Source organism: Corvus hawaiiensis, chromosome 18 (genome assembly GCF_020740725.1).
Source record: "Corvus hawaiiensis isolate bCorHaw1 chromosome 18, bCorHaw1.pri.cur, whole genome shotgun sequence".
NCBI classification, from domain to species: domain Eukaryota; kingdom Metazoa; phylum Chordata; class Aves; order Passeriformes; family Corvidae; genus Corvus; species Corvus hawaiiensis.
Genome location: NC_063230.1, coordinates 11,674,861 through 11,700,220, shown reverse-complemented (window position 1 = coordinate 11,700,220; position 25,360 = coordinate 11,674,861). Strand labels below are relative to the sequence as shown.

The 25,360-nt window shown below is 42.7% G+C and overlaps 1 protein-coding gene across 14 annotated transcripts in view; it reads right to left on the bottom strand.

Moving 5' to 3' along the window:
• ATXN2 (ataxin 2) overlaps positions 1-25,041 on the bottom strand; it is a 49,574-nt gene extending 24,533 nt beyond the window's left edge. For 8 of the 14 annotated variants that reach the window (XM_048322993.1, XM_048322998.1, XM_048323002.1 and 5 more), the window contains exons 1-10: positions 24,845-25,041; positions 18,141-18,177; positions 16,455-16,514; positions 15,691-15,762; positions 15,322-15,472; positions 8,647-8,771; positions 7,354-7,445; positions 4,527-4,724; positions 3,844-4,022; positions 2,101-2,310 (exon numbers count right to left, since the gene is read on the bottom strand). In XM_048322993.1, coding sequence (XP_048178950.1) covers positions 2,101-2,310; positions 3,844-4,022; positions 4,527-4,724; positions 7,354-7,445; positions 8,647-8,771; positions 15,322-15,472; positions 15,691-15,762; positions 16,455-16,514; positions 18,141-18,177; positions 24,845-24,957 — 1,237 coding nt within the window. In that variant the 5' untranslated portion in view covers positions 24,958-25,041. The remainder of the gene's footprint in view (positions 1-2,100; positions 2,311-3,843; positions 4,023-4,526; positions 4,725-7,353; positions 7,446-8,646; positions 8,772-15,321; positions 15,473-15,690; positions 15,763-16,454; positions 16,515-18,140; positions 18,178-24,844) is intronic. The other 6 variants (XM_048322994.1, XM_048322996.1, XM_048323000.1 and 3 more) reach the window with 3 other exon arrangements.
• Positions 25,042-25,360: the final 319 nt, after the last annotated feature.

Below are 25,360 nucleotides of genomic sequence, written 5' to 3'. Positions count from 1 at the left end.
TAAGTGCTTAATGTCCAGCACAGAAAACCCAAACATCTGCTCTTAAAACTGGATTTAATCTTAAAACTCTCAAAACAGCAGCAATAAAATCAAGCAATTGGCATTGATATCCTAAAAAGGCCGAGCCATTGGTTCAGCCAGGCTGCCAACACTCATCACCTCCCCAGGGCAGCTCCTGGATATTCAGAGGCTTTATCAGCACTGAAACAGGTGTGCAAGGCCTGGATTGAAAATGTTTCAATCCAAGCATCCACCACTGCTAAGTGCAAGCCAAGCCATAAAGGTCAGTGGTGCAGCTCCCCCTGGATAAGCCCAGTTCCAGGCTAATCAAACATTTTTCCAGAAAATAAAAAATTCCCAACGCTTTTGTCAGGTGGTCAGTGATCCCAACCATTTATAGTCACCACTGGCTGACCAATGCTCTTGGGGAATTTCAGCAGAGCATTCTCTGCAGCGAGGCTGAATTGCCTGCAGCAGGTCACAATTCATTTACAAGTCAGCAAAAATTGCAACTAAACAAGGGATTGTTATCCCAAGGTTCAAGTCATGCATGTTTAACACCAGAAGCCAAAGTCGTAAGTGAATACAGGAATTCTGCACAGCCTCTACAGCTGCCACACCATAGCTATGCTCAAACCTAAGCAGCAATACAGTTCTTACATCCTAATAAACATTTTCTTCACAAGATTAGACTCAAATGTTGATACTTCAAAAGGAAAAACCGTGTGTGAACAGAATCTGGCTGATTGCAGTTCATTTTTAACGTAGGTCAATAACAGGGTCAAGTTCAGATAATGGCTTTTGGGTTTCAGGTAAACCACTAAATTACCAAGTACCTCTTTCAGTTACATAAATCTTTAAACATCAGCCTCTATTTTAACCATGAATCTCAAGTCCACTTCAATGCAAATTTCATCCAGGTATTTTAAAGAATACACATTTCCCAGGGATAATCTTGCAGTAGTAGGAATTAAACGTTGCAGTAAGCAGCAGTTCACTGCATGCCTGACAAACCAACCACAAGTGCTGAAAAATAATTCAATTTGCAGGTGGATTCTCAGTTTCTTACTCCAGAAAAAAACCACAATAAATGGACAGTAGGCCAGACAGATGTGGCTAGCACCCCCTTTTTGGTTAGGAGCATTTCCCAGTGTTCCTGCTCAGTCTGAGGGATCATTCCTCTCCCATGGCTCCAGTGGAGCCAGCTACAGCACCCACTGCAAGTTTCCAGGGAGCTCAGGATAACCACTTTGCATTTTATAGGCTTGCTACACCGTGTTGTGCAGGGTTTAAGTGCACTTGAAATAAAAATTATAAAACGTGTTCCTTATTGTATCCTCCCAGGACGAATTTAGTTGGGCTAATTCTGCACACAGCTACCAAATGCTCACAGGTCAGCCTTTCTCTGCGTATTATTGACTGCTAGGGAGCTGATTTATTGCTCTGAGTAAAAATTTCCTACAAATTCACCTTTGAAGCAGCCCATCCTACCCCATTCCACAGTTCACTTCTCTGAATACAGCATTTTTATTATCATTATTATTGTTGGTTGTTTTCCAAAAGGTAATTCAATGATTTAGTTACACTTTTTGTGGAACAACTGTGTTTAAATTGGCATTTTATATAAATTTATAATCCTAAAAATACTCTCTAAAGTTATCAGGTCGTGCAATCAGGATCGTGCATCAGTTATCAGGATGTTGCTATTGGTTAAGTTAAGACACTGAGCAGCGTTTACAAAGCTGAGTTTAATTTCATACCAAACTCGGGAAATTTCACAGCTTTCTTTCGTTTTTGTAAAGCTCTTCAAATCAAACAAACAAACAAAACAAAACAAAAAAAACCAAACACCAACCAAACCAACGAAACAAACCGAAACAAACAAACAAAAAAAAAGGTTAATAGAAATAGTCTGATAAACTAAAGTTAAACACAAATCATAGGTTAAGTAATGAAGAGGAAAACAAACCAAAAAACCAAAAAAAAAAAAAAAAAAAAAAAAACAAACCAAAAAAAACCAACTCTGTCAATAATTAAAAACTCACGGAGGAGTTAAACAAAGACAAAACAAAAACATGAACAAATCGTGGTATATTGTACCTTCTGAAGACATGCGTTTAGGCATAGTAGAGACAGGAGCTGGAGAACCATGAGCAGAGGGGTGAGACGGGGGCCTGGAGGGCCGCGAGGGGGGCCTGGAGGGCGGCCGTGTAGGGGTGGCTGCCCGAGGTGGAAGAGAGTTGGGACCTGACTGGTAGCGAGAAGGTGGGCGAGAGGAAGGAGATGGGCAAGGCGATGGCCAGGGAACACCTGACAGAACAAATGATATGAAGGAAAGTATAAAAACTAAAGAAAAAAATTATGGGGGGTGGGGGGAAGGGGGAGGGGAGGGGAAGGGAGGTCAACAGAAAAAAAAAAAAAAAAAGTAAAATATGACAAAATGATTTTTTTTGTTGTTTTTTTTTTTTTTTTTTTTTCCCACGGTTTAACCCTTTGGGGATGGATCGAGTGGTAATTGAGGAGATAAAGTCTCTGCAGGGTTGGGTTTGCCTTGGTTTTGGGTCAAATTGAACTTGTGAATGTCACAGGCTCCCCAAAGGGTTAATTAGGATCTACAAACACTACTAAGGAATAGACAGTAAAGTTTGATCTGTTAGCCTGGCATAGCAATGCTCCACAGCACCCAGCACTCCACAAGGTCCTTAACAGCTACCAGAGGTTCTCAAACAGCTGTTCACAAACAGTACTGACCACACAAACTGCTACTTTCAAACCAAATGATAAGTAAATATCCATCTAGGAGCTGGATCTTTACAAAAACCAGCGGTGTTCAGTGTCTGAATCCTGACATTTATGCCTTTATCACTTATCTGAGCTATTCATGGAGGATTTTAATCTAGGATATGGGGCTCATGGTTTCCAAAGCAGAATTAATTGAATTTACAAGCCATTCTGAATTATTTTAGGTCTATGATGTTGGTTCAGCAGAGCAATAGGGTGACAGAAACCACAAATACTACAGACAAATTTCAAGGTTAGCATTGTTTGGGCAAGGCTCAGTTGTCCATCCTTCATACAGCTGACTCTGGCTTTAGAAAGGAAGTCTCACTTACCTTTAGATGTTTCTCAGACTTCCTCTCCAGATAGATCACTTGAGTATTATACATTTTTCATTTATTCACAGCAATTTATTATAATAGCATTTTTAAATTCTAAAATAATGCCTCGAGGACAGGCTACTGCTGAAATCCATCTCCAGAAATGGTGTTTGGTTTCTGGGACACCAATTCCTGCCATGCAGTGCCTACTGATGTCTGGTTAGAAATATCACCCTTGTGTCCAGCAGAAAATACTCAAATACCCATTTGGAGAGAAGGCTTTGGATTCCTTTTCCCTAACACTGTTCTTGTTTCCCCCCTCTCGTTTTCATAAAGTCAGCAAGTGGCTTTATTCTTTTCCATGGGAAACAGAAGCAGAAAGGAAGGGAAGATTCCTCCTGCCACTCCCTTTCACCAGGTGTCAGCACTGCTGCTCCTGCACACAGAGCTTTGCAGTGCTGCTGCAGTTTTTCATCTTTAAAACCACACAGTGCACCATCATCTAAGACAAAGGTGTTTGAGAAGGAAAAGAAATGACATTTCTGCTCTGCAAAGCTGCAGCCAGTGCAGTGCAATGAGTGCTCCTTTGTAAGTTAAACCCAAAACCAGCTCACAATCTCTGTGTTAAATGATTAATGCTAACCTGGTCTGGGGAATACACGTCCTAATCCCACACCATTTCAACATAATGAGGTCATTATCTGCAGTGTTATGATGGACATTCATGGAGATTCCAGATACTTGCCTCCGTTAACTACTCTTTGATCCGCTCCAGAGTTAGGGCTGAATTCTGAAGTGTGGGATCCAGACCTTGAGATTGGTGGGCCTGATCCAGACTGGCCCATCCTCGGTGAGTTTTGTCTTCCACTTCCCCAAGACAAGACATCTCTGTTCCTCTGTCCAGGTGGAATGTATTTATTTTCTCTGAAACACAGCAAATTTCTATCAGTGTTGAGACAGAACTGAGAGGCAACAAAAAGCACCCCACTTTCTCTCTTTTTCTCCAATCAAGCCAAGGGGAAAAGTCTAAATAGTATCAGATGTTGACCCAACAGTCACCTCATGAATTGGCTTTTGATAGTGGCCACACAGCCCACTTTTTGAGCCCACAGGTACTGAAGGATTTAGCAGTAATGCCTGAAATTCTCCAGGACACACCGAAACCACTGCCCTTTCCTGTAATTTGGGACGAATTCACCACGGTGACAGGTCAGAATGGGGAAGTTTGTTTCACTATAGAGATAATACAGGGCCAGGCAGAGGTGTCCAAGTCAGCCTGAGTGCCAAAACCAGCACAGGATTGTTTACACAAGGCTCCAAACCTAATCAGCCCTGCTGAAAAAGCCCAGTATCAATGAGCAAACTGCCACAGTACCAAAATACCTCCATAATTTAAATAAAAATACTATTCAGAGTGTACTCAAGTACCTAGTGTTCACACCATGTCCTTCTCTTTCATTAGCATTTCTCTGAACAGCAGTATATTTTTCTTCTTCTGTCCTTTCATCATTTTCCAAGGCAACCCGAGCTTTGTATTGGGCACTTGATTCAATTTCCTCTGCTAATTGAGTTGCTCTGGCTTCCCGTTTTAAAAACTCTTCTGAATTATCTCTTTCTAATGGCACCCTAAAAAGACAATGGAAAGGAAAAGAATCTCTGAAATGCATTCAAAAGCACAAAGGAGCTACAAAAATCACACAGTGTTAGTTCTAACCGAGTCAGAGTGAAAAAATATCTTGCTTCTAAGCCAGTAGACTTGCTGTCTTTTATTTAATACAAAATTCCTGGACTGGTTTGATACTAGGAACAAATTTAGGGTCATTTACCTGCCTAGAGAGCTGAGGTCAGGGTGCAGAATGTTTCCATAGGATTTGTAAAACCCCCAGTCCCTAAAGCTGTGCAAAGGCTCCAATTTTTAACACGGTTGAGAACATCAGGAATAAAAAGCCTCAGACTGTTGTTTACATAGGAAGCTGCTCCAAGAGCCCAAATTTGAATTTTTTTTAGTTATTTACACATTCCCAGCAGACACAGTCCTACTGAAATTAGAGAGTGACACCTCAATCCTTTGACAGTTCCAGCCATAGAATTTCAGCTCTCCCAGTTATGAAGAACTGCAGAAAAGATGGATGCAACACTTCAGAGCACAGGACCAGAAACCCCTGACTCATCTGCCATGTGCCAGGACCTCAAACCCACCCATTCCATGTCTCTCTCTACGGCAGGCAATGGAATATTGCAAAAAGCATCCCTCAGGAAAGCCACCAAGTCAAAATTCAATAAGTGAGAACTGAAACACTGAAAAAACCCAACCAGAGATGGGATCATACCTGGCACCTCCTTCTGCCACTCATTTTTGGGGTTTACCTGTCCTAATTTTTGCGTCAGGTTTTATAAAACAATTCTTCCCCCTGATTTTAACTTCGAGTTGCAAAACTCGATTTTAACTTCAGTTTTCCATCCAACCTTACTTTAGAATAAGCTACATAAAAATACAGAACAGAGCTGCTCTGCTGGGCATTATAGAATCACTACAGCCCATATTTTGAATAATATAAAGGAGAAATACAAAGAAAGTAGGTGGAGATGCAAGCCAGGTATAAAATAATATATGCAAAATTGCTCAAGTGTTGGTGGCAGAACGAGGAAAACAAGTGGCTCTGCCAAATTCCAAGCCAGCACTCAGCTACTGCAGCACAAGTTTTTCCGCACATTTTTAGCCAGTCAAAACATTTACTGGCCTTATCAATGGTAACTGCAAGAATATTCAATAAAACCCTTACCCTTCATCATAAAGCTTTGGCTCAAATAAGACTGACATGAACACAAACCTGGTTCCTGGCCCCTGTGTTAATAACACAATAAAGGAGAACACCCAATAATCATTTATTTAAATAAATTTTTTAAAAATGAAGGGATGTATGGCAACCTAAAGAGGCAGGGAATGATTTCATGTTTTCTAAAAGGCCATTAAAGATGAGAGAAAAGGGGATGGACAGGATGACATTGTTCAGAATCCTGGTGATGATCAATACATTTGCTGGAACACAAACTTGTACCTTGACACAGTTTGACAAACTATACCTGCTACTGCTTAGCTCTAGGAGGAGAAAACAATCAAACAATAAATCCTTTACAATCCTTCAGCTAAGCATTTAACTACACTGCTGCTCATCCCAGAGTTGGAAAATCAGGAAAAGAGCTCCCCAGTTTAGCAGACTGACACACAAAGCAAGTTGCTTGACTAGGGGGGAAGAAAAAAATGGAATTAATTTAAAGCCACCTTCATGTTTTTAATCTGTTTCCATTAATATCCAGAAAGCAGAAAGATGGAAGACTAAAGTTCAGAAGTACAAAAAGTACTTAGAGCAGTGAAGGGAAGGAAAGAACAGCTTCCCTGGGATTCAAACATAAGCCGATTAGGACACTTTGATTATCACCATGTTACAGGTCCGTTTGCACAAAACAGAGAAATCAGATTGTTCAACCAGAGACCTGCAGACAAGTGCACACACACCAAAAAAAAAAAAAAAAATCAAAATATTCACTGCAATTCCTTGATATTCAAAAAAGTAAGTTTCTGTTTCGGGGTTAAAAGAGTGGGGAAATACTGAAGCCATTTCACAATGGCTGTGAACATCTGCAGTCCATTTGTGTTGCAGTTGCAGTGAACATTATAGCTGCAGACTCTGGGGAATAAATCACTGCCAGAGTAGCCAGAGCAGCTTTTATACTACTTCTATATTCCAGTTGCTATTATATTTAACTAAAACTTCAGTTTAGAGCTGGACAAGTCTGCTAAACAAGCACACAACCCCCACCCTGGTTATCAGCAGCTTTTCAACATTCCAGCATCTTCCAGATCAATTGTCTCAATAAAATCAGGATTTAGCCAAACTGCTCTGCTAGGTTAAACAAAAACTATAGGTATAGCAGCTATGTACAGATAATTTCACAGCTTTCCACCCTATTCCTGGAAGTTTCTGCAAGAAACAAGCGTTATTGCGTGGCTAAATTCAGAAAACTCTGCAATGGGAATGAGCTGTGCCCATTTAAGGGAATATATAAAGATTTCTACATCTAACTATTCACAGAAAGCTGGCAAGGTTTCTTAAGCACCATTCATTCATTGCTTTTGCAGTTATTCGATTCCACAACTTCAGAAACTATGCAAAATTAGCTGCAGAATATAAAGTTTGTCAAACCAGGGAGAACATTCAATACAAATCCAATAACAAAATATTTTGGGACTTACGTATAAGAAGATAAACTGCTGTCATAAGTTGACACTACACCATAATTTTCTTCATTGTAACGAAACATGTCATTGGGATCCCATCCATTAGACTAGAAGAAAACGATGCTTGTTTTTCAAAACGACACTGGAAACACATTCCCTTCAAATTAAGGGCTGATGGCAGAAGTTAAACCTTCTGCCCTTTTTCCTGGGCTTATGAATTCACTGTCCAGATAACAAAGTTATTAATGCCACAGTTTATTTCAGGGAGCTTTGTTCTCATCAGCTGCACAACCATTTTACCTTCAAATTTCTTTTTTTGTTTGTTTGTTGTGAGTCTTTGTGTTGTTTTCAGGAGGGTTTCTTAAAATACATCCTCAGTCTGTACTAGAAGATTACTGGCTAGCAAGAAATACATGAACATCTTTTTTGTCTTTTACAAAAAAGTGCAAATTGGCACTTCTGCAACTTTTCAAAAGCACCGATGGAATTAACTTAGAGACACTACAGGCTGAAGACTCCTGTTGATCTGCACAACTCCCCCACTTCAGTAAAATTGCTATCACAGCACTCAAGCACAACAATAAATGGTTTGAGTATTTTATAAAAGCACTGAGAGTATTGGGTATTCCGATAAATCTCAGCTCTACAGTATGGGCACCAAAACTGACAGGAGATCTGTTCTAGCCAAAGTTAATATGCTCTAATCAGTCATATTATCTCCTTGGACGTACTGCAGGCTGAATACCTGGCTACAAGAATTTCTGCTTGAGGAAAAGCTGACTGCTGTGATATATGAGGACATGGCATTTGAGGCCATACTCTTCATCTAATGATTCATAATCTGAGACTGTCTCTGTGCTTGGGTCAGGCTTCCATCAATTCCCTCCATCTGCAGCCCAGGGACACTTAGCCGAGCACAACCTCACCATAATTTCCAAGTGCAATGACAGTCAGACAGGAATGCTCTGATTAAACATAAATCACTTTGGGGCATTGCTGGATTTGGAGTCCTTAACAAAAGCTGCTCTTTCGCTCCGTGAGTCCAACACAGCTCTTACCACAGCAGCTGCCGTTTGTCAGGATTTGCCAAAAGAGGCATTTGAAAGGCAGCTATTCTTAGTCAGATTGTTCCAAAGGGCTGTGGCAGCTGCTGGCAAAGAGGGAACATCCACCAGCACAATGCAGGACAGCAATTTTGCTCCTCCAAAGTTCATTACTAGATTGAAATTAAGGAATTATTTCAAGGCATGTCCAGGGAAACAGCTCATTTTCTACTGATGGCCAGAGAAGATAAAAAGCATCACTTACGACATCTGTCTCCAGCGCCTCCAGCTCCTCGGAAGCCGTGTTCTCTCCTCCATCCCATGGTTCCAGATCCTTCTCCTTGTGTTCTCCATTAACTTTAGCACTGATGGCTGAATCAGTAAAAGCATCTGCAACAGAGTGGGGAGGGATGAGACCAGTGAGACCAGTTTGGGTAAGTTTGCACACTGGTTTTTATCTGAGGAACAACCCAATAGGACTGAATCACAGGAACAATAAATATCATTCCCCTTTTCTTGGAGCTGCTGGACATCAGAAAGGTGCCTACTCCAGACTGAGAATAACTATGGAAGTACAGACTAACTTCTCTCATATCAGAAAATAGAAATAATTTCAGTTATTTCAAGATATTTTCTACAATTACATGTACATTTGGGGGAAAAAAGAGGAAAAAAACTCACACAAGGATCCATATTCCTCTAGAAAAAACCCAAGACCTGTATAAAATTCTTTTCCAACCAGCCCACACAAGTGCACACCACAATATTGTGCAAATATCAAAAAAGCAGGAAAACAACTCCCTAAATGGGCAAAATACGATTTTCCTTTCAAATATTTGAATTTCTTCTATTTCCACAACTCCTCAACACATCAACAGAGCAATTTTCCATCAGCTTGGAGCTCCCATTCCCTGTGATATGAACAGAGGGGTCTCCTCTCCTGCCAGAGTTTTTCCAAGCAGCAGCTTATCCAAATCACAGAGAAAAATTCAGGAACTCTCTACTTTTTCTTCTCAACAACAGAAGAGAATAAATAACCAGTAAGGTTCTGCTATTGTTTATAAAAATGACAAAAACATCGAAAAATAAGATCACATTTGACTCATTCATGTTTCATTTAAGCCAGACTTAAGAAGGAATACTACCAGAGTATTAAAAGTGCTGTAAAAAATATATCTAAAGCCATTCACCAAGGAAGCCAAGCTTTTATATTTGTAAGCAACTGGATCTCAGAACTACACGCAGAACTTTAAAAAAATCAAATAAGCTTGTTATAAGCTCATAAATAAATAAGCCTAAAATAAATAAGTCTTCAATCTAGAATTTCCTATCATCATTCTACTGATAAAATAAAGAGCAAACATTTCAGATCTTCAGAAAAGATGAAATCAAACCACCAGGCACTGCCAGATAAGGAAAAACGTGGCCTAAATTAACTTCTGGCGAGATCTAAAAATCTTCCTAAAAAAAAAAAATGAACTTTAAAGCTATTATGAAAAGAATTCCCAAAATATGAAGTTGGCCACTGATGTAACAGCCTTCACACAACCTCTGAAGATGTTTTAAAGACACTGCTGACACTGTTTTACCCAATCTCACAGTGAAATTCTGCACATATATTGGATAAAAATTCACTGTGCTTGGTCTCTCTAATAACATCCAGCACTATCCCATGAAATGCTCACACAAACAGCTTTTAAAATATAGCCTATTATAACATATACTATATACGTGTGTTCAAATGTCATCTGAGACTACACAGGAGCACAGTGCTACAACCCACAGCCAAGTAGGAGCTAAAGAGCACATTTTAAAGAATTTTAAAGAATTTTTAAGAATGGAAACTCCGCATTTACTTCATCAATACCCCATAGCTTAACTCAGATAAACCAGTGCTGCTCCCGTCCCAAACATCATTAATTCCATGTTTCATTTCTGATCTGCTCAGATTGGGACATTTTACACCAAATCCAAGTTGGAGGCTGTTTATGTCTTTTAGGAAAGTGAAATTTGTTTCTGCATCTCTGGGAGTGGAGGGAACTTCTCTCCAGTGAGATTACATAAATACGAATTAGAAGCCTGATGGCAGCACCTGATGGAGGCAATCTGTGTTTCAGAAGGGTGTTTCCTTCATTTCGATTAAATTCCTCCAGGCAAACTCCACACAACTGTTCCATTTTGGATACTGTGAATAAAATACCAGCTTAACAAGACTCATCTACTCAACCCACTAATTTTCTTATTTAAACAGCCACATAAACATTCAGCAGCGCTGTTATTGTAATGATACAGACGAAAAAAACACCCAAGTCAAAACAAAAACTCCACTATCAGCAAGTGCTACAGGTCTGAGTAAGATGTGTAAGTTTCCCAGAAAATCCAGTGTATCACAGGCCACAGGAAGCTCCACTGCTCTGCATTCCTCTCCCATTTTACAACGAAAGTCACAAGCGAGACTGTGCCCCTTTAACCTCTACAACTCAAAGAAAATCCAAAGACAGGAGAAATTCAAGTTACAAAGGCGCTCCCAGTCAGACAATGTGGTCTCAAGAGCATCCAGGCAAAGTTTAAATGCAGCAGGATGGTACCTCAAGGCACAGATCACTATTTTCCTGGAACAAAGAGCAGGGCAGGCACAGGGGAGACCAGAATTAAAAACCCAGCAAAGCCTCTACCAAAATTAATCAGCAACGAAATTGAGAATGAATGTAAGAAACTCTAAAAATGACAGTTTCCAAAACAAAAATGTGGCTCTTAAGATTATTAGTAAAGTAGAACATAAAACATGAGCTGCTGCAACAAACGCTGAATGGCAGAGCAATAACTGACAAGACACTGCACAGGCTCAGCTTCCCTCTTATCTGGTGCCTCTTATCTCTGAGCTGTTGAACGAGCAATTCACATGACACCTTGACAAGGCCAAATTTTTAATCAATCCCTTTTCTACACAGTAAAATCCGAGTTAAAGATCAAATGGAACCTGGTGAAACAAGGGGTTGAGGCTGTAACACTCAATTAGCCCCTGTTGCCTCTGTACCTGCTTAATGTGACATTTCCTAAGCAAAGGAGTTGGGTGGTATCAAAGACCTCATTTTAAAGCCTGGTAAATGGAAAAGAATCCCAAGAACAACTCAATGCAATGGAAATTCACACTAAGACAAATTAAAAATGCGCATTCTGTGAAAAACTCAGCTGGGGCAAATTCTTCAAGTGGGTGCTACTAAATGAGTTAAAGAAAAAAAGTGCCAGAACAGAGCAATTAAGAGTCCGGGTTTAATTAATTTCAGTGTCTAACATGCTTGTTTTCACAAACAGATTTTGGTGAAGAGCACAAATATGCAATTAAGTGTCAGTCTGCAGCTGAAATGCCATTAAACCAATCAGTGTTACTGTGCCAAAGGTGCTGATGCCACTCACTGAAGCTTTGATCAAGTCAAAGTAAACTGAGGTTTCACCTTAAAGGTTCTAACAGTAAACTCTCATTTGTTTTGTAACTATTTACTACTGATTTGAAACATTGAAACCAGTTACCACGGGCTCTGCAGAGCCAACATTTCCTTCCTTTGTTCATGAGATGCCTTCTGCTATTCCCCTTGCAACAATTTCTCTGGAAGGATGCCACTTTCAGTCCTAATTCAAGGAAAAACTTAAATAACCAATTCTCTTCTGCCTTTCTTTTCACTGGATTTGTAGTATTTTCCTCAGCGTGCCAAAAAACAATAAAAACATTGCAGAAGTCTTTTACTTTAACAGCAGTTATGATGTTTGAATTGTCTTGTCTTTAAAGAGAAGCCAAGAAGGCAACTCCAAAGCCTTACTGCAATTTGAATCCCATGCAAACCAGCTCTGTGGACTGATCAGTGTTTAGGGCTCCAGGAAACACTTCTTCTGTAGAATCAGGAGAAACAGAACCTCCTGCATCAATCAGGAGCCCAAATCACTCAGCAGCAACAAGATCTCAGCACTCAAAGGTGAAGCAGAAAGGTGTGATAACATTAATGTGCAGCCAAGGGTTTCAGCCTGCACTGAGAGTGGGTTTTTAGCAGCTGATTTCCACTGCACATACAGAAATCAGTGTCAGTTCCTCTTTAAAAGCAGACAGAACAGTCTGAAGGGGGGGGTGATGGGTATAACACGGCTTCACCTGAGTTTTCCAGTGCATGTTTCATTCATCAGCCTGCCTGTACTGCAGCAAACCTCAATTCTGCAGAAAGAGACCCTCAGGTGACTCCCTCCCATTCCTCTGGAAGCCTAACAAGCACCTACAGGAGCTGCAAGGGCTGTGCAGACTGACAGAGCTGCAAACATGGGCAGGGAAGCAGGGACAGATTGATTTTTCAAATGTTAACAGCTACAACACCCCTCTCTACACAGACCTACCAATTTTTCTCCCAATCCTCCCAATTTCTACAATCTGGGCACACCCCACACTTTCTCCACGGGTGCCTCTGAAGGTGCAGTGTCATGCTTGGCACAAACCCACGTGTGCTGCTCCCAGTTCCACCCCCCCAGGCCTGCACTGGTGTTCCCTCCCCTGAACTCTCTGGGTGGGTTATCAGCTCCCTGCCCCAAAGCTGCAGGGCTGTGATAGCACTGGCAGCTGCTTGGCAGCCTCTGGCAGAGGCTTTTCATACACAGCTCTATTTTCCTTCTTCTGAAAGGACACTCCATCCCATTCCCTTTCTCCCCGTCTTCTGCTCTTTCCCAATCCTCTTCCAGTCTCTTTTTTATAATCCACAGAACATCTCTGCTACTCAAACATGAGGGTGGACCAGAAGATCCAGACCCACAGCCAGGAGCACCATTTGCCCACATCCCTCCAGCCCAGGAGGGAACAAATGCCAGAATAAAATCCATAGCAACTTATACTGAATCAGGAGACCAGGATGCACTAAAAATTTCAGAACAGTAGCTTCTGCAGAAATTTATTTAGTTCAAGGGCTCCACAAAAGTCTAGAAGTTTCCTACAGAGTAAGAAACTACACAGACAGAATCACAGAATATCCTGAGTGGGAAGGGACCCACAAGGATCATCAGACCCCAACATCCCTACTCCAGGTAAGCCTCCCAACAGAGAGCTTGTGAAAAGCCCTTTTCTTTGACTATATTTTTAAAGCCTTTCCAACCAAGAATTTCCAAATTCTCCTCATTTGCCTGTGAAAGCCAAGAACCCATTGAGAATTAGGCAATTTTAAAGTCTCTGTTCCTGTGTAAGTGTGACCAGAGCACCAGGCAGGGACCATTCCCAAAACCAGGAGCACCAACTCCTCAGGCACAAGTTCAGACTCAGTTTTCACTCTAAATCATCCAGTACCACGAAGATTTGGGTTTATTTACAAGAACAAACGACCAGCACTTCCTCTAAGCACATTCATAAACTTCCAGCCTTTAGAATCCTTGCTTATTTAATTTTCCCAGAAAGCCCCTCATTGCTCCAATTTGAAGGTGTGATCAGAGACTGAGTTACACTTCCAAGTGTCATTTCCAGATAATGTATTTTTGAGACAAAATGGAAAGCAGATTAATTTGCCCACTCTGAGTTATCAAGCTCTGCAGCCTTCCAGTTTATCTTGCTCCAAGTCTCTATGGCTTTATTTCAGCTCTCCAGTATTTAAGAGATTTAGACTCCGCCATTCCACCTAATAAAGTGAACTGAGGGACTGTTCAACCTGAAACAATCATTTTCTTCTAGAAAATGTCCATTGAGCAATTATTCCTAGAAGCAGTAGTATATTCCTCACTCAGTCTGCTCCAAATCTGTACAGATTGGGTGAGGGAGAGCCCAGTTTGCATTTACATGAAAGTGATGCTCATACCAGACCCATTATAAAACAGCTCTCACGTAATTTAAATTCCAAATCCCATCCAGAACCTGGAACTTATCTGCATTTCAATGCTGCATTTGCTCTGACATTATGCATCATCATCTGGGAAAAGCAAAATTCCTTGAAACAACAAATCTCTCATTCTGCAGCTTTAAATCAGGCAAGAACATCCACAGGTACAAACACAAGGTGGAGAGAGAAATTCTCATTAAATGTCCTCATATCCCTACACATCTCTAAGTCCCTGCTAATGGGAATAAAACCTGTGTTCCAATAACCACTGAGCCCTTGTGACAGTTGTTAATCAACCTGTAAATGTACACAGAGACAATTTCACCTCGTGGCACATAAACCTGTGTATTTCCTTTTATTCCTTATCCCACCAAATCAGCAACATTACACATAAAGACTCTGGAGTTTTGCTGCCCAAAAGCAGGGAAATCTGCAAAGGAATAGAACTGCTTCACGAGCTCTTAGGTTCCAGAAAAATAATCAGGGGCTTGGAGGTCAGACATTTAAAGTATGAAGGTTGCCTGCAAAATCGCTTAATTTGGACAGTTTTGATGTCTTTAAGATTTTAAGACCTGTCTGCCACCTCTCTGTATTTTGGAGAGCTTTACCTACAGGTCTAGAAGCAGTAAAACAGAAATTGAAACACAAATAGAGGATTTTAAAAGAATTTTTACCTTTGTTTGCAGTAGTACTTTTAGAATATTTCTATGAATGCATGTTTAGACACAGAAGTAACCTCCATATAGACTCTATAGATCTCAACTCTGAGAAATAATCTTTTTCTAAAGAGTTTGTGTATTCCTGGATTCTTGTATAACACTTAACAGAAAATTAGATAGACATTTATGTGTCTACCTCCCACAGAATCTATAAAATATTTCATAAAACCACAAAGGCTTTGCTTTCCAGACACCAAATCAGCTGCTCAAATTTAAAAAAAAATTTAAATTGATACATTTCTAATCTCATGAGGTGCTGAAGTTTTGCACTCTTTAAGAATTACGAGTCTGAAGATGAACTTCAGTTTTTGGATCCTAAAGCATGTATTTTGAAAAACTTTGAATTATAATCTTAAAACATTAAGAAAAAAAAAATAAAAATACCTCTTCTGGCATAATTGGTATCCATATCCTTAAAATGCACCATAACAAAGTCTGAAGACTTGAACAAGATACTCTCTAGGATGTCCTCCCGTTTTGGCCCCAAACTGGATTCTGCAGTTTTCCGATGAGCAGCATCAACCACTAAATCACACTGTGGGAGACACAAACACAAGGCTCTGCTTTAATGCACAGTCACCCCCTCAATAATTTCACCTATTTGCAAAAACTAGGTAGTTACAATCTGCTTGTGTAAATCTAGGCATGACCAGTAAAAACAATTCCTGGTAAATATTCCAACTTTAATCAAATGTTGGTTATTCAGAATTAGGAATTTTCACAATATGAAAGAGTCAAAATGTAGAAAATTACCTTAGGACTGTAGGTTTTAAAAACTCCTTCATATATACCACCATTTTTCACCTGTACTTCACATTTGGATCCCTAGAATGCAAGAAAAACGGAAATATGACTTTCTACCAACCTGACAAATGACATTACAGTGATTTTCTTAAACATGTGTACTTTACATATGTCCAAAGTGTAAAAATACAGCTCAATTCTTAGTGAAATCTCCTCATTCAGCATCTGCCCGTTTATAAATGCACTGCTGTGCTCTGCAAATTCAAATAGCTGGGTGTGTATGGGCAGTCCTGAAGGGATTTGAGATACTCACAGGAGAATATTTGGTTCTCACAAGGCTCTTGACCAGTTAAAACACACAAAGGAGGTTTTGTGCAAACCCCAAATCTGTGCCTGTGTGGGTACAAGTAAGAATAAAAGCTTATCCTGGCCTCAGGCAGATGTGGGACAGTCTGCCTTACTTCATTTTGCCATGTCAGGGCTTCCCTTAAAATCTGGGGAGAAAGGTTTCTAATCCCTGCACACAGACTCATTTTATCTATCCAGAACTTCTCTAAAGACAGAAAATGCAAAATACAACCAGCACACCTAAGAAATCTGCTGTACCTCTGCAAATTAGAGTTAAATCTTTCCAAGCCTAAAATTTCTGTGATCTTTTCAAGTTCAACCTTGGCAAAAAGTGTTTAATGTTCACTCCTCTATATTACCATCAGTGGATTAGTCAAAAATTCCCTGTCACTAGAGGAACGATTCTTCCAAATATGAAGACTTACAACAACTGATGTGAGTATGTGAACCATTCTCATGTTTGCATAGATGCCATCGAAAGAAATCTGAAAAATAAGAAAGACAACATGAATATTGAAGAAATTCCAAAAGCCAGAGCACCCAACCCAGGCTTTCATTCAGTACACAGAAATTCTCAGAAACATTGGGTCAAAACCTTACTCAGGCAAGACACATGGAATGTAGGTATTAAATATTAATATTAAACATGCCAGGGAAGATTTCCAGAGGGCCCTTGACTTTTTTCTGACCAGTTAAAGATCTAACATCCTCCCAAACAAGCTAGAAATACCAGGGAGAGCCCCTATTGTCACTCCATTAAGGAAATTCTCTGGCTGGTTGGGTGCAGCTGATATGCACAGATTTGAGGGATGTTGGCAGGGCTTTGTTTTTAAACAGAAAAAGCCCTGCTGGTTTAAGAATCATCAAGAGAATAAGGCACTTGCAGTGCTGCAGAAGCAAAAAGGTGCTTTCAGGCCTGCTCAACCTCATCCTTTCATCTCCCAGTGCTGATTACACACATTAACAGGAGCTAAAGCCACCAAATTGTGGAGTGCCAAATTGCCACAAACCCTGTCATTAATTTGGTCCAAAGTAACTCAGTGCAGCACCAGGATCTGCAATCCTGACTGGGAGAGCTGGGCAGGTATCCCCAGCTTGCTGGAGGACACACTCACCTCAGTGCAGGTGTTTTGCTGCAACACCTGGTATCTCTTCCTGTCAGCTTTGTGTTTGTAAAACAAGAGATGCTAAAACAGCTCTTGGGATCTGACCATATTCTGATATTTTCAACCAACAACGTATTTTTAAGTGTCAGCTACCTTCCTGGGCTGAACAGAGATGTTTAGGGACATTCCTGTGCTCAGCACTCAGCACAGAGCACATACAGACCAAGACTTGGGGATGTTTAGTGTTTGCCTATGACTCTTTCCACCAGTTTTCCTCAAAGCTTCTTTAGTTTTCCTCAAGTGTCTTGGTATCTTCAATAAACATTTATGTAAGCAAACTTGTAAACCCTTAGCCCTTTTAAACCTTCCTGCTTCTGCTCTATTCCTCAAAATTAGGCATCTTTGAAAACCAGGCCAGCAACAAATTGGCAAATATTTGATTAGTGCAGTTCAAAGGTTCACTCTTTCAATCGAGATCCACGTATTTAGCTCTGATAAAATGATGTTCTGCAAGTCAAGACACTTCTATACTCCAATAATACACAGCCTTGAGAACAACTAAAGCTGTACACTGGAATTACTGAGAATAATGGTTTAGCAATTTCATAGTAAAGCTAAACAGAGTAGTTATTTTTATTTCATTAAGTGCTGCCTTACTGTCATCTGTTTAAGAGAAAAGCCAATGTTAGAATTTTCAGACAGGAATTTTAAAAGCACTGCTTTAAGTTAAATGTTATTTATATTTACAGCTGTCATTGCAAGAAAATGCAGAATATTTATATTAGTGTAGGCAAAAGTTTAAGTGAACCTTCCTCGCTTCACCCTCCCAGGAGACTTAAATGAATGTGAGATGCTACTCTTCAGAAAATTGTATCTCACTCTAAAGTATCCACCCACCATGGTATCCCAAAGAAAAAATGGAGAGAATATTTCAGTATCTGCCATTCTTATAAGTTGTTTCCTCCTACCCTGCACTGGCACAAAGAGGAGAAACCACAAACTTACCGTAGGCTGAGGTGGTCCTTTGCCACTGCTGCGGCCTCTGGAATTAAACACACACATGGGATACGATTAAATTACTGCTGAAACTGCTGCATTTCCTACCAAGCAAGAATTCCAAACCCATCTTAATTTAGAGTTCAGAATGGGATCAGGAAAACCAGCATTCCCAGAGAGCAGAGCCTGACAAGGACCCACTGGGTTTATCTCCAACCTGCTGACCTACCAAGTGCCATCAGCAGGCAGGGGGTTACCTGTGATAAACTAAAGGACAAAATGAAGAAAATACTAAGCTTATGTCATTACAAAACCAGAGTAAGAAGAAAAGAACAATCCTGCAACTAAAGCAAATTCCAAAACTTAATGGCACCCAAAACCAGGACCCAGCTCAGGCTCAAACCTTACACAGCACAGGGTCCCTTCCTTGAGCCAGGAACGTTGTCACTGGGTCAGATTTGGGCCACCCAAACAACTGACCCGGCCACAGGCCACAGAGGAGCCCTGACTGTGAGGCTCTACCTACAGAGCTTGTTTCTAACTGCTCTCACAAGCCTGCAAACCCAGTAAGTCTGTCCATCCCCCCCAAACACCAGGTCCCCCTAATGCCAATCTGTCACTGTGTAGCACTCAGGACACATCGGGATGCCCAGAACACCTTGCACACTGAGAAGGGTCAGTCTGTGCCCTCCTCCTCAGGCACCTGAGTCCCAAAGCATCCCTGCAGGTAAAAAAGTCCCCAACAGCTCCAATTCTTCAACTACCCCACTGGTGTGTCTTAATTCTAAGTTCCTTCCTTGTATCAAGAAGTCCTAGTTTCAAACACTTCTCATAGTGATTTGGATTGGTGTTATGACTTCAGGAGTGCTCACTGTAATGTGAGGCAAAAATAAATCTTCTGTTCTATTAAAAAAACCCTCAATTTTTTAAATAGACTCACCTTACTGACACACAACCATTTCATTAAAGACACCTGAAGAATCATGTCTGGCATTATCTAAACAACGCTGAAATCTAAATCCAACTGAATGTCACAGAATCATGGAATGGTTTGGGTGGGAGAGCACCTTAAAGATCATCCTCATGCCATGGGCAGGGACACTTTCCTCTAGACCAGGTTGCTCAGAGCTCCTGAACACCTCCACTAGGTGCCAGCTGCATTCAAATGCTTTTAAAAACACCAAGCTGGGGCTAACCTACTCCCCAAAATAACAGGCCCTTATAAAAGAGAGCTCACAGAGTAGTCAAAAAATCAAAGGAACTTCTCTCAGTGAACATAAATAAACCTCCAATAAATTCTGCTGAAATAAGCAAAGCCATCAGAGAGCCATGAAAGGCCTTAATGAGGAAAAAATGAAAAACCACTAAACTATCACCTGACTCATTTCAAACAACCTTCTGCACCATAACTGTGGTCTCAGAGCATCACACATGCTTGGGGCATTGGCTGATGGCAGGAACTGTGGATTTGAGGTGCCCAGCAGGCATTTTCAGGATATCACAGAGTGCTAATATCACAAAGAAAAAAGCTCTGATGCAAATAACCTTTATTTAACTACCCATCAACCTTAACTTTCCATAGGGCAACTTCACAATTTCAGGCTTGCTCTGGAGCAACTCTCACCATTTACCAAACTGGACATTTGTTAAATGGCCTCTGAGAGAACTGAGCCCTTGTGAACCTAGAACAGCATTTCTGCACAATATTCAGACCCTCCTCTTTCAGAAAAAGTCATTTCACCAGATGTGGAACCCCCAAATAAGAGGTACAGTCCAGTTGTGATTTGTCCTACTACAATCAAAAATGCGACCGCCACGGTCACTTCACAGAACTTGGCCAGTCAAACAATTTCACCAGTTCCATCTGCTGCTCTCTCAGATTTTAGAAGATCCTCCTTCCTCCATCAGCTGTAGATCAAAAGCGAAAGAGTTTCGGGTCTGTGCAAGAGAAACCACTCCCATTTTTTGAGACAAAGTATTCTTAGACCTGAAATAACCGGGTTGCTACACCGGGCAGAAAGTTTGGAGCACCCCCTCCATCAACCCAAGTGTTTCAGATTTGCCATCTCTTACCACATTTCCAAAATTACTGTTCCTACCCACATTTCTTCAAGAAACAAACTGATTGTGCACATCCACATCAGCAAGGAGTCCCAAGCTCTACATCAGCCAAGAATTAATGCAGAAATTCTCTGATCTAATAGGTCTCTTTATAGACCTGACCTCTTCTTTTCCAGCTACAACTCCTAATCCCAAACCATTGGGGAAAAAAACCCACATTCACCAAGGAGAAAAAAGAAATATATTTACCAATCCTACCAATGCAACAATTTAGCCGAAACTGTGTCTTCTGCTAAAACCAAGGCCATCAACTTGAGTTTCACATTCCAATAGGTGGAGACTGAAGTTCAAACTATCATTTGACACCTCTTCGATGCAATATATGAAAAAAAACCAACCTAGGACCTTTACAAAGGCAGAAGGTAGATGGGTTTTGCCAGATATTTAACATAATTTAGATGAGGAAAGTAACACTAAAAAATGGAGGTGAGGGAATCTAGGAAAGCTCAGCAGCAATTTGGCACTGCTGCCTAAAACCCCATTTTCATTAGGGTTAATACGGCAAAATAAATTTTTTAAAAAATTCATTTTGCATTGCAGATATGTGGTTAAAGGTAAACCTGGGTGAAGGCAGGATAGCCTGGCAAATCCAAGCTGGAAACCCTTTGCTTTGGGGAAGCAAAGTCACAAAGTCAGGACAAAGTAATGACTGAGCAATTAAACTTAGTAGCCAACTCCTTGAGTCCAGCAGTTACACCCCAAGAGGCAAAGTCTCTCATCATCAGGGCCCAAAAGCTGCACTATAAATGTTTTTTCCCAGCAGCAACTTGCACATTTTTTTCTATTTTTACGAGTATTTCCTCAGCATCCCTCACCTCCCTCCTTAATGTTTACATGCCAAGTAGAGTGTTTGTATAAGCAAAACAAGGTCACGCATTTGTAGTTTCCCAGTTAATGCAAGGGAAACAAAGTCTTTCCAGGATGGGAAAGAAAGTCTCCAGTTTTCTCTCCAGCAGCATCTTCACGTTGAGACTAAGAAACAAATGCAGCCACGCTGCAATTAATGTCTGGAGCATCAATGCAGCTACAAAGACTTGAATTTCAAGAGTGGGAATGGATGTTTCTGGAGCGCTGACTGACACTGCTGCAGCTTGGAAAACAAATTTACAGGCTAGTCTAAAGAACTTTAGTGCAGAGAGCTGGCAAAGCTTTTCTTCTAAGGGAGAAATCCAAAGTGCAAGGTTTTATTTCAGCGCAGTGCTTGGCTCTATAAAGCCAAATGAATCGAAGCTGTCAAATGAAGATTATGCAAGAAGTCCTGCAGCTTTATTTTCTGTAGTTTTCCTCCCGATACTGACATCAATAATGCCAATTCCTGTCTCCACACAGGACGACAGCTTCTAGAGCATCTGGATATGTAACAACCTGACTCAAGTCTGGCCCAGTGCACACCTGGAACCTGTTGATGGGCTTAGTCATTGAAGAACCTTCAAAGACATTGCCATGAATCAGTTGTTAAATTAAAAGTTACTCCAAACCAGGGATATAATATCACCCTGAAGTGCATTCACAGCGATAAGGAAAGAGACCTGCAGGTTAACCAGTCATTCTGCTCAGCAGTTTAGCACAGTTGCACTAAAACCCACACAAAGATGTCAGAACCAACTAGAAAACCTCTGACTGGCACGTGTGATCAGACCTCCAGAACAGTCACTGCCATTAAATTCCAGCACCTTGGCACTCAGCATTCCCCCTTCCTTCCATCTGAACAGCACCAACACCTCTCATGCTCTTTCCTTAAGCCTTCAGTTAGGCTCTTAAAAAAGGGATGTCAAGGAAGAAGGAAAATAAATGGAGGCAAGAAGTTTGCTTTTCAGACTTAATCATGGGGTGTTTCAGTTTTAGCTTTTTTATGGGAAAAGCCATTCTTAAAGGACACTCAGTGTATTCTAACAAGACCCCCAAGTCCAGTTAGGCAAGCAAGTTACCAAAATGAAAAATCCCTTCTGCCACAATTGTAACAAGAGAAGAAACATCCAAACCCTGACTCTGAGGTGTTTTGCCTTCAGATAAAATAACGATGGGGAAAAATTAACAACAAAAAAGGATGAAGAGCTTGGAGGAAGGCTGGGACAGATGCAACTTCCAGCCAAAGGACAGATAACCCTCCTGGGCTTGCATAACAGCAAAACTCAACCCAAACACAGAAAGTAGGTGTTAGATAATATTCTGAGAGCACAAGGAGCAGGTTTGTGAACCAAACCTACCTTTTCCCTAATTACAGCTCGCTGTGCTATTGGCATCTCCCCTGCAGCCCAAGCCCATCTGCCATAGTGCACATTAAACAAACACAGCATTTCACTTGGGGCCTCTTTATAAAAAAGGCATTAATCCTTCTTTTTTATCTCAAACACTTTCAAGGATACCTTCATTTCTGATTTTTTCCCTTTGTCTAAAAGCAATTGACAGTATAGTGAAAAACGTTGGAACATCTTGGTTGTTCACACAGGATTTTACCTTTTCTAATCTGAAATACAGATGTGCAGCATTACGAACCCAAGGAGACCAAGACAGTGAGCAGAGCTGACCCTTCCCTCATGATCAGAGGTGGAAGGACAAGTGCTCAGCCCAATTCTTCCAGTTGTAAACTCACAGCAGAAAATTAGGCCCAGGACAGTTAATTATCAATGAGTTTTCTGCCCAAACTAAGCTTTCAAGAGCAACTTAGCCATGAAAAGTAACTTTTTTTTTTTTTTTTTTGCATGGGAATGTTAGTGCTGCAGGGAAATGAGCTGCTGGGTGGAAAGCTTGGCATAAGCTGGAGATGTTTACATTTTTATTAAAGAATACAACGCATCAAATTGATACCAAGATGCAGGCCACTTAAATTTTGATTTTTCTGAACAGAAAAGCCACTCAGCTTTTCATTTACAGATTAGCAGCATGAACCACCTTTGAATTTGCACTCCCCAAAAGACCAGACTTGTCTTAAGGACAGCTATAGGGGAAGTTCTCTGAAGGTGTTCCACGGGGCTCCAGCAGGCCTGGGACTGTGATTTTACAGACCCTCCATCCAGAAATAACTTGAAAAATTAAGAAAGAAAGAGTGTGAACACCTCTGAGGGAACATGTCAGTTGTTCAGCAGCCCCACCAGAACTCCCTAAGGAGTTCTGAAGTGGAATTTATCCAATAGAACCACAAAGGCAATGCTGGTAGGAGAAATCCAGTGGCTTTAATCTTAAACTTGGGAGAGAATTTGAAGCTCACATGCCCAAATCTATGGGGGCAAGTGCTCACCATCAGGCTGAATCTAAAAAAATAAGCTGGAGGTTTTGTTGCCCTTCACGTTAACCTCTACAGTGCCACTGTGTGTTGGCAGGGACAGAGCCCAGTAAACATCACATCCCACCTAATGCCATGTGTAAAAACTATTAAACTGGTGCTCTGAGCTGCTGAGGTATTGTTGTTGTTATTTATTTTGTCCTTTTCAACCCTTCCAAAGCTCTTCCGCTTCCAGTTCCACTGGCTGGGAACAAAGTAAAACCCTATTTCCAGTGATGTCCAACAATGGGGCCACTGTAAATTCTGTTTTATTGCCAGTGCACAAAACCAAGTGGGAAAAAACATCCAGTTGAAGAGGAAGATGAATAAAACTCGAAATGAAACTGCTCTGAGTGACTGTGACCTTCAGAACTGTTACCGTCCTGCTCTGATCGTTTGTTATAACCCCCACAGCCCCAGAAAAATTCACAGCACTACAGAGTTTATTATTTGAGGGAAAGAAAGGGAAAAAATATGAGTGGATTTGCGTAGCTAACGATCAAGGAGCAGGAGCGGGATCAGTCTTCCAGAGGCAGCGAGCATGGGGAGAAGGGGGGGGGAGGCGAGGAGAGGGCTCAGCCTCTGCAAGATTCCTGCCCCAAAAATCTGGGAGAAAGCGAGGCCGCGCTTGGAGCCACCATCCAGCGGCGCGGTGCGGCCCGCCTTCCCGCGAGAATTTTATTGCGATTTCCATTATTAAAAAAATAAATAAATAAATATACTAAAAAAAAAAAAAAAAAAAAAAAAAAAAATTTAAAAATAATAACGATCCCTAGATATTAAAATAAATTAAAAAATCCCCCCCCGGGTGAGCCGAGGGCGCTACGCCGCCATCGCGGGGCCGGATCGCCGCCCCCTTCCCCGCCCGGGCCGCCCCCCGGCCCCGCCGCCATCGCTCGCGGCCCTTCCCGCGCCGGCCCCGACACGTGCGGCCCGCGCCCCCCGCTCCCCCCGCTCCCTCCTCAGCAGGCGGGTCACGTCGGCCCGGGGGAAGCGGCGCCCCCCGCCCCGGGCCCCGCAGGGGGCCGAAATGGAGCCTCCGCGCCGTGCCCTCCCCGCGCCTGAAGGGCACCGGCCGCGGCCCGGCCTCGCCCCGGCACTGCGGAACCCCCTCGGCGGGGCCGCGAGCGCCGCGCCCGCCGCCATCGCGGCCCCCGCCCCGGCCCCGCCATGCTGCGGGCCCCGCGCCCCCCCTCCCCGGCCGCCGCCGCCCATGGAGGCCGGTGCGGGGCGAGGGCGGGGGGGAGGGGGGCGGCGGGGGCGGGCGAGCGGCGCCCGCGCCAGGCCCGGGGCCGGAGCCGGGGCCGGTCCCGCGGCACTGCGCACCCACCTTCCCATGTTCTGCCTCCCCGCGGCTGACGGGAGGCCGGGGCCGCCGCCGCCGGGGGGCTTGCGGTTGTTGCCGGCGGGCTGCGCCGCCGCCGCCGCTTGCTTGAGGGACATGGCGAGGAGGGAGGGAGAGCGCCGGGGGTCGCGCCGGGCTGGGTGCGCTCGGCCGGTCCGCGCTGCGCTGGCGGGGCCGGGGCGCCGCTGGCTCGGCCGGTTGCTCCCAAACAGTGCGAGCGGGGCGGAGGGAGCGGAGCGCGGCGCGGAGGGATCCGCGGGGGGGGGCGGGCGGCGGCCGGGCCGCGCCACGGGGCGAGGGCAGCGGCGGGGCCGGGGGGCGCGGCGACCACACCCGCGGGCTCAGGGCACCCCCGCGGGGCCGGCGGGGCGCGGCGGGGCGGTGGCGGCGGGCGCGGGGCGGGCGGCGGAGCGGACTCTTTACGGGAAGTCGGAGGGCGCGGCGGCGGTGCTGCGGCGGGTGAAGGGGCGGGGAGGGAGGGGGGGACACGTGAGGCGGCGG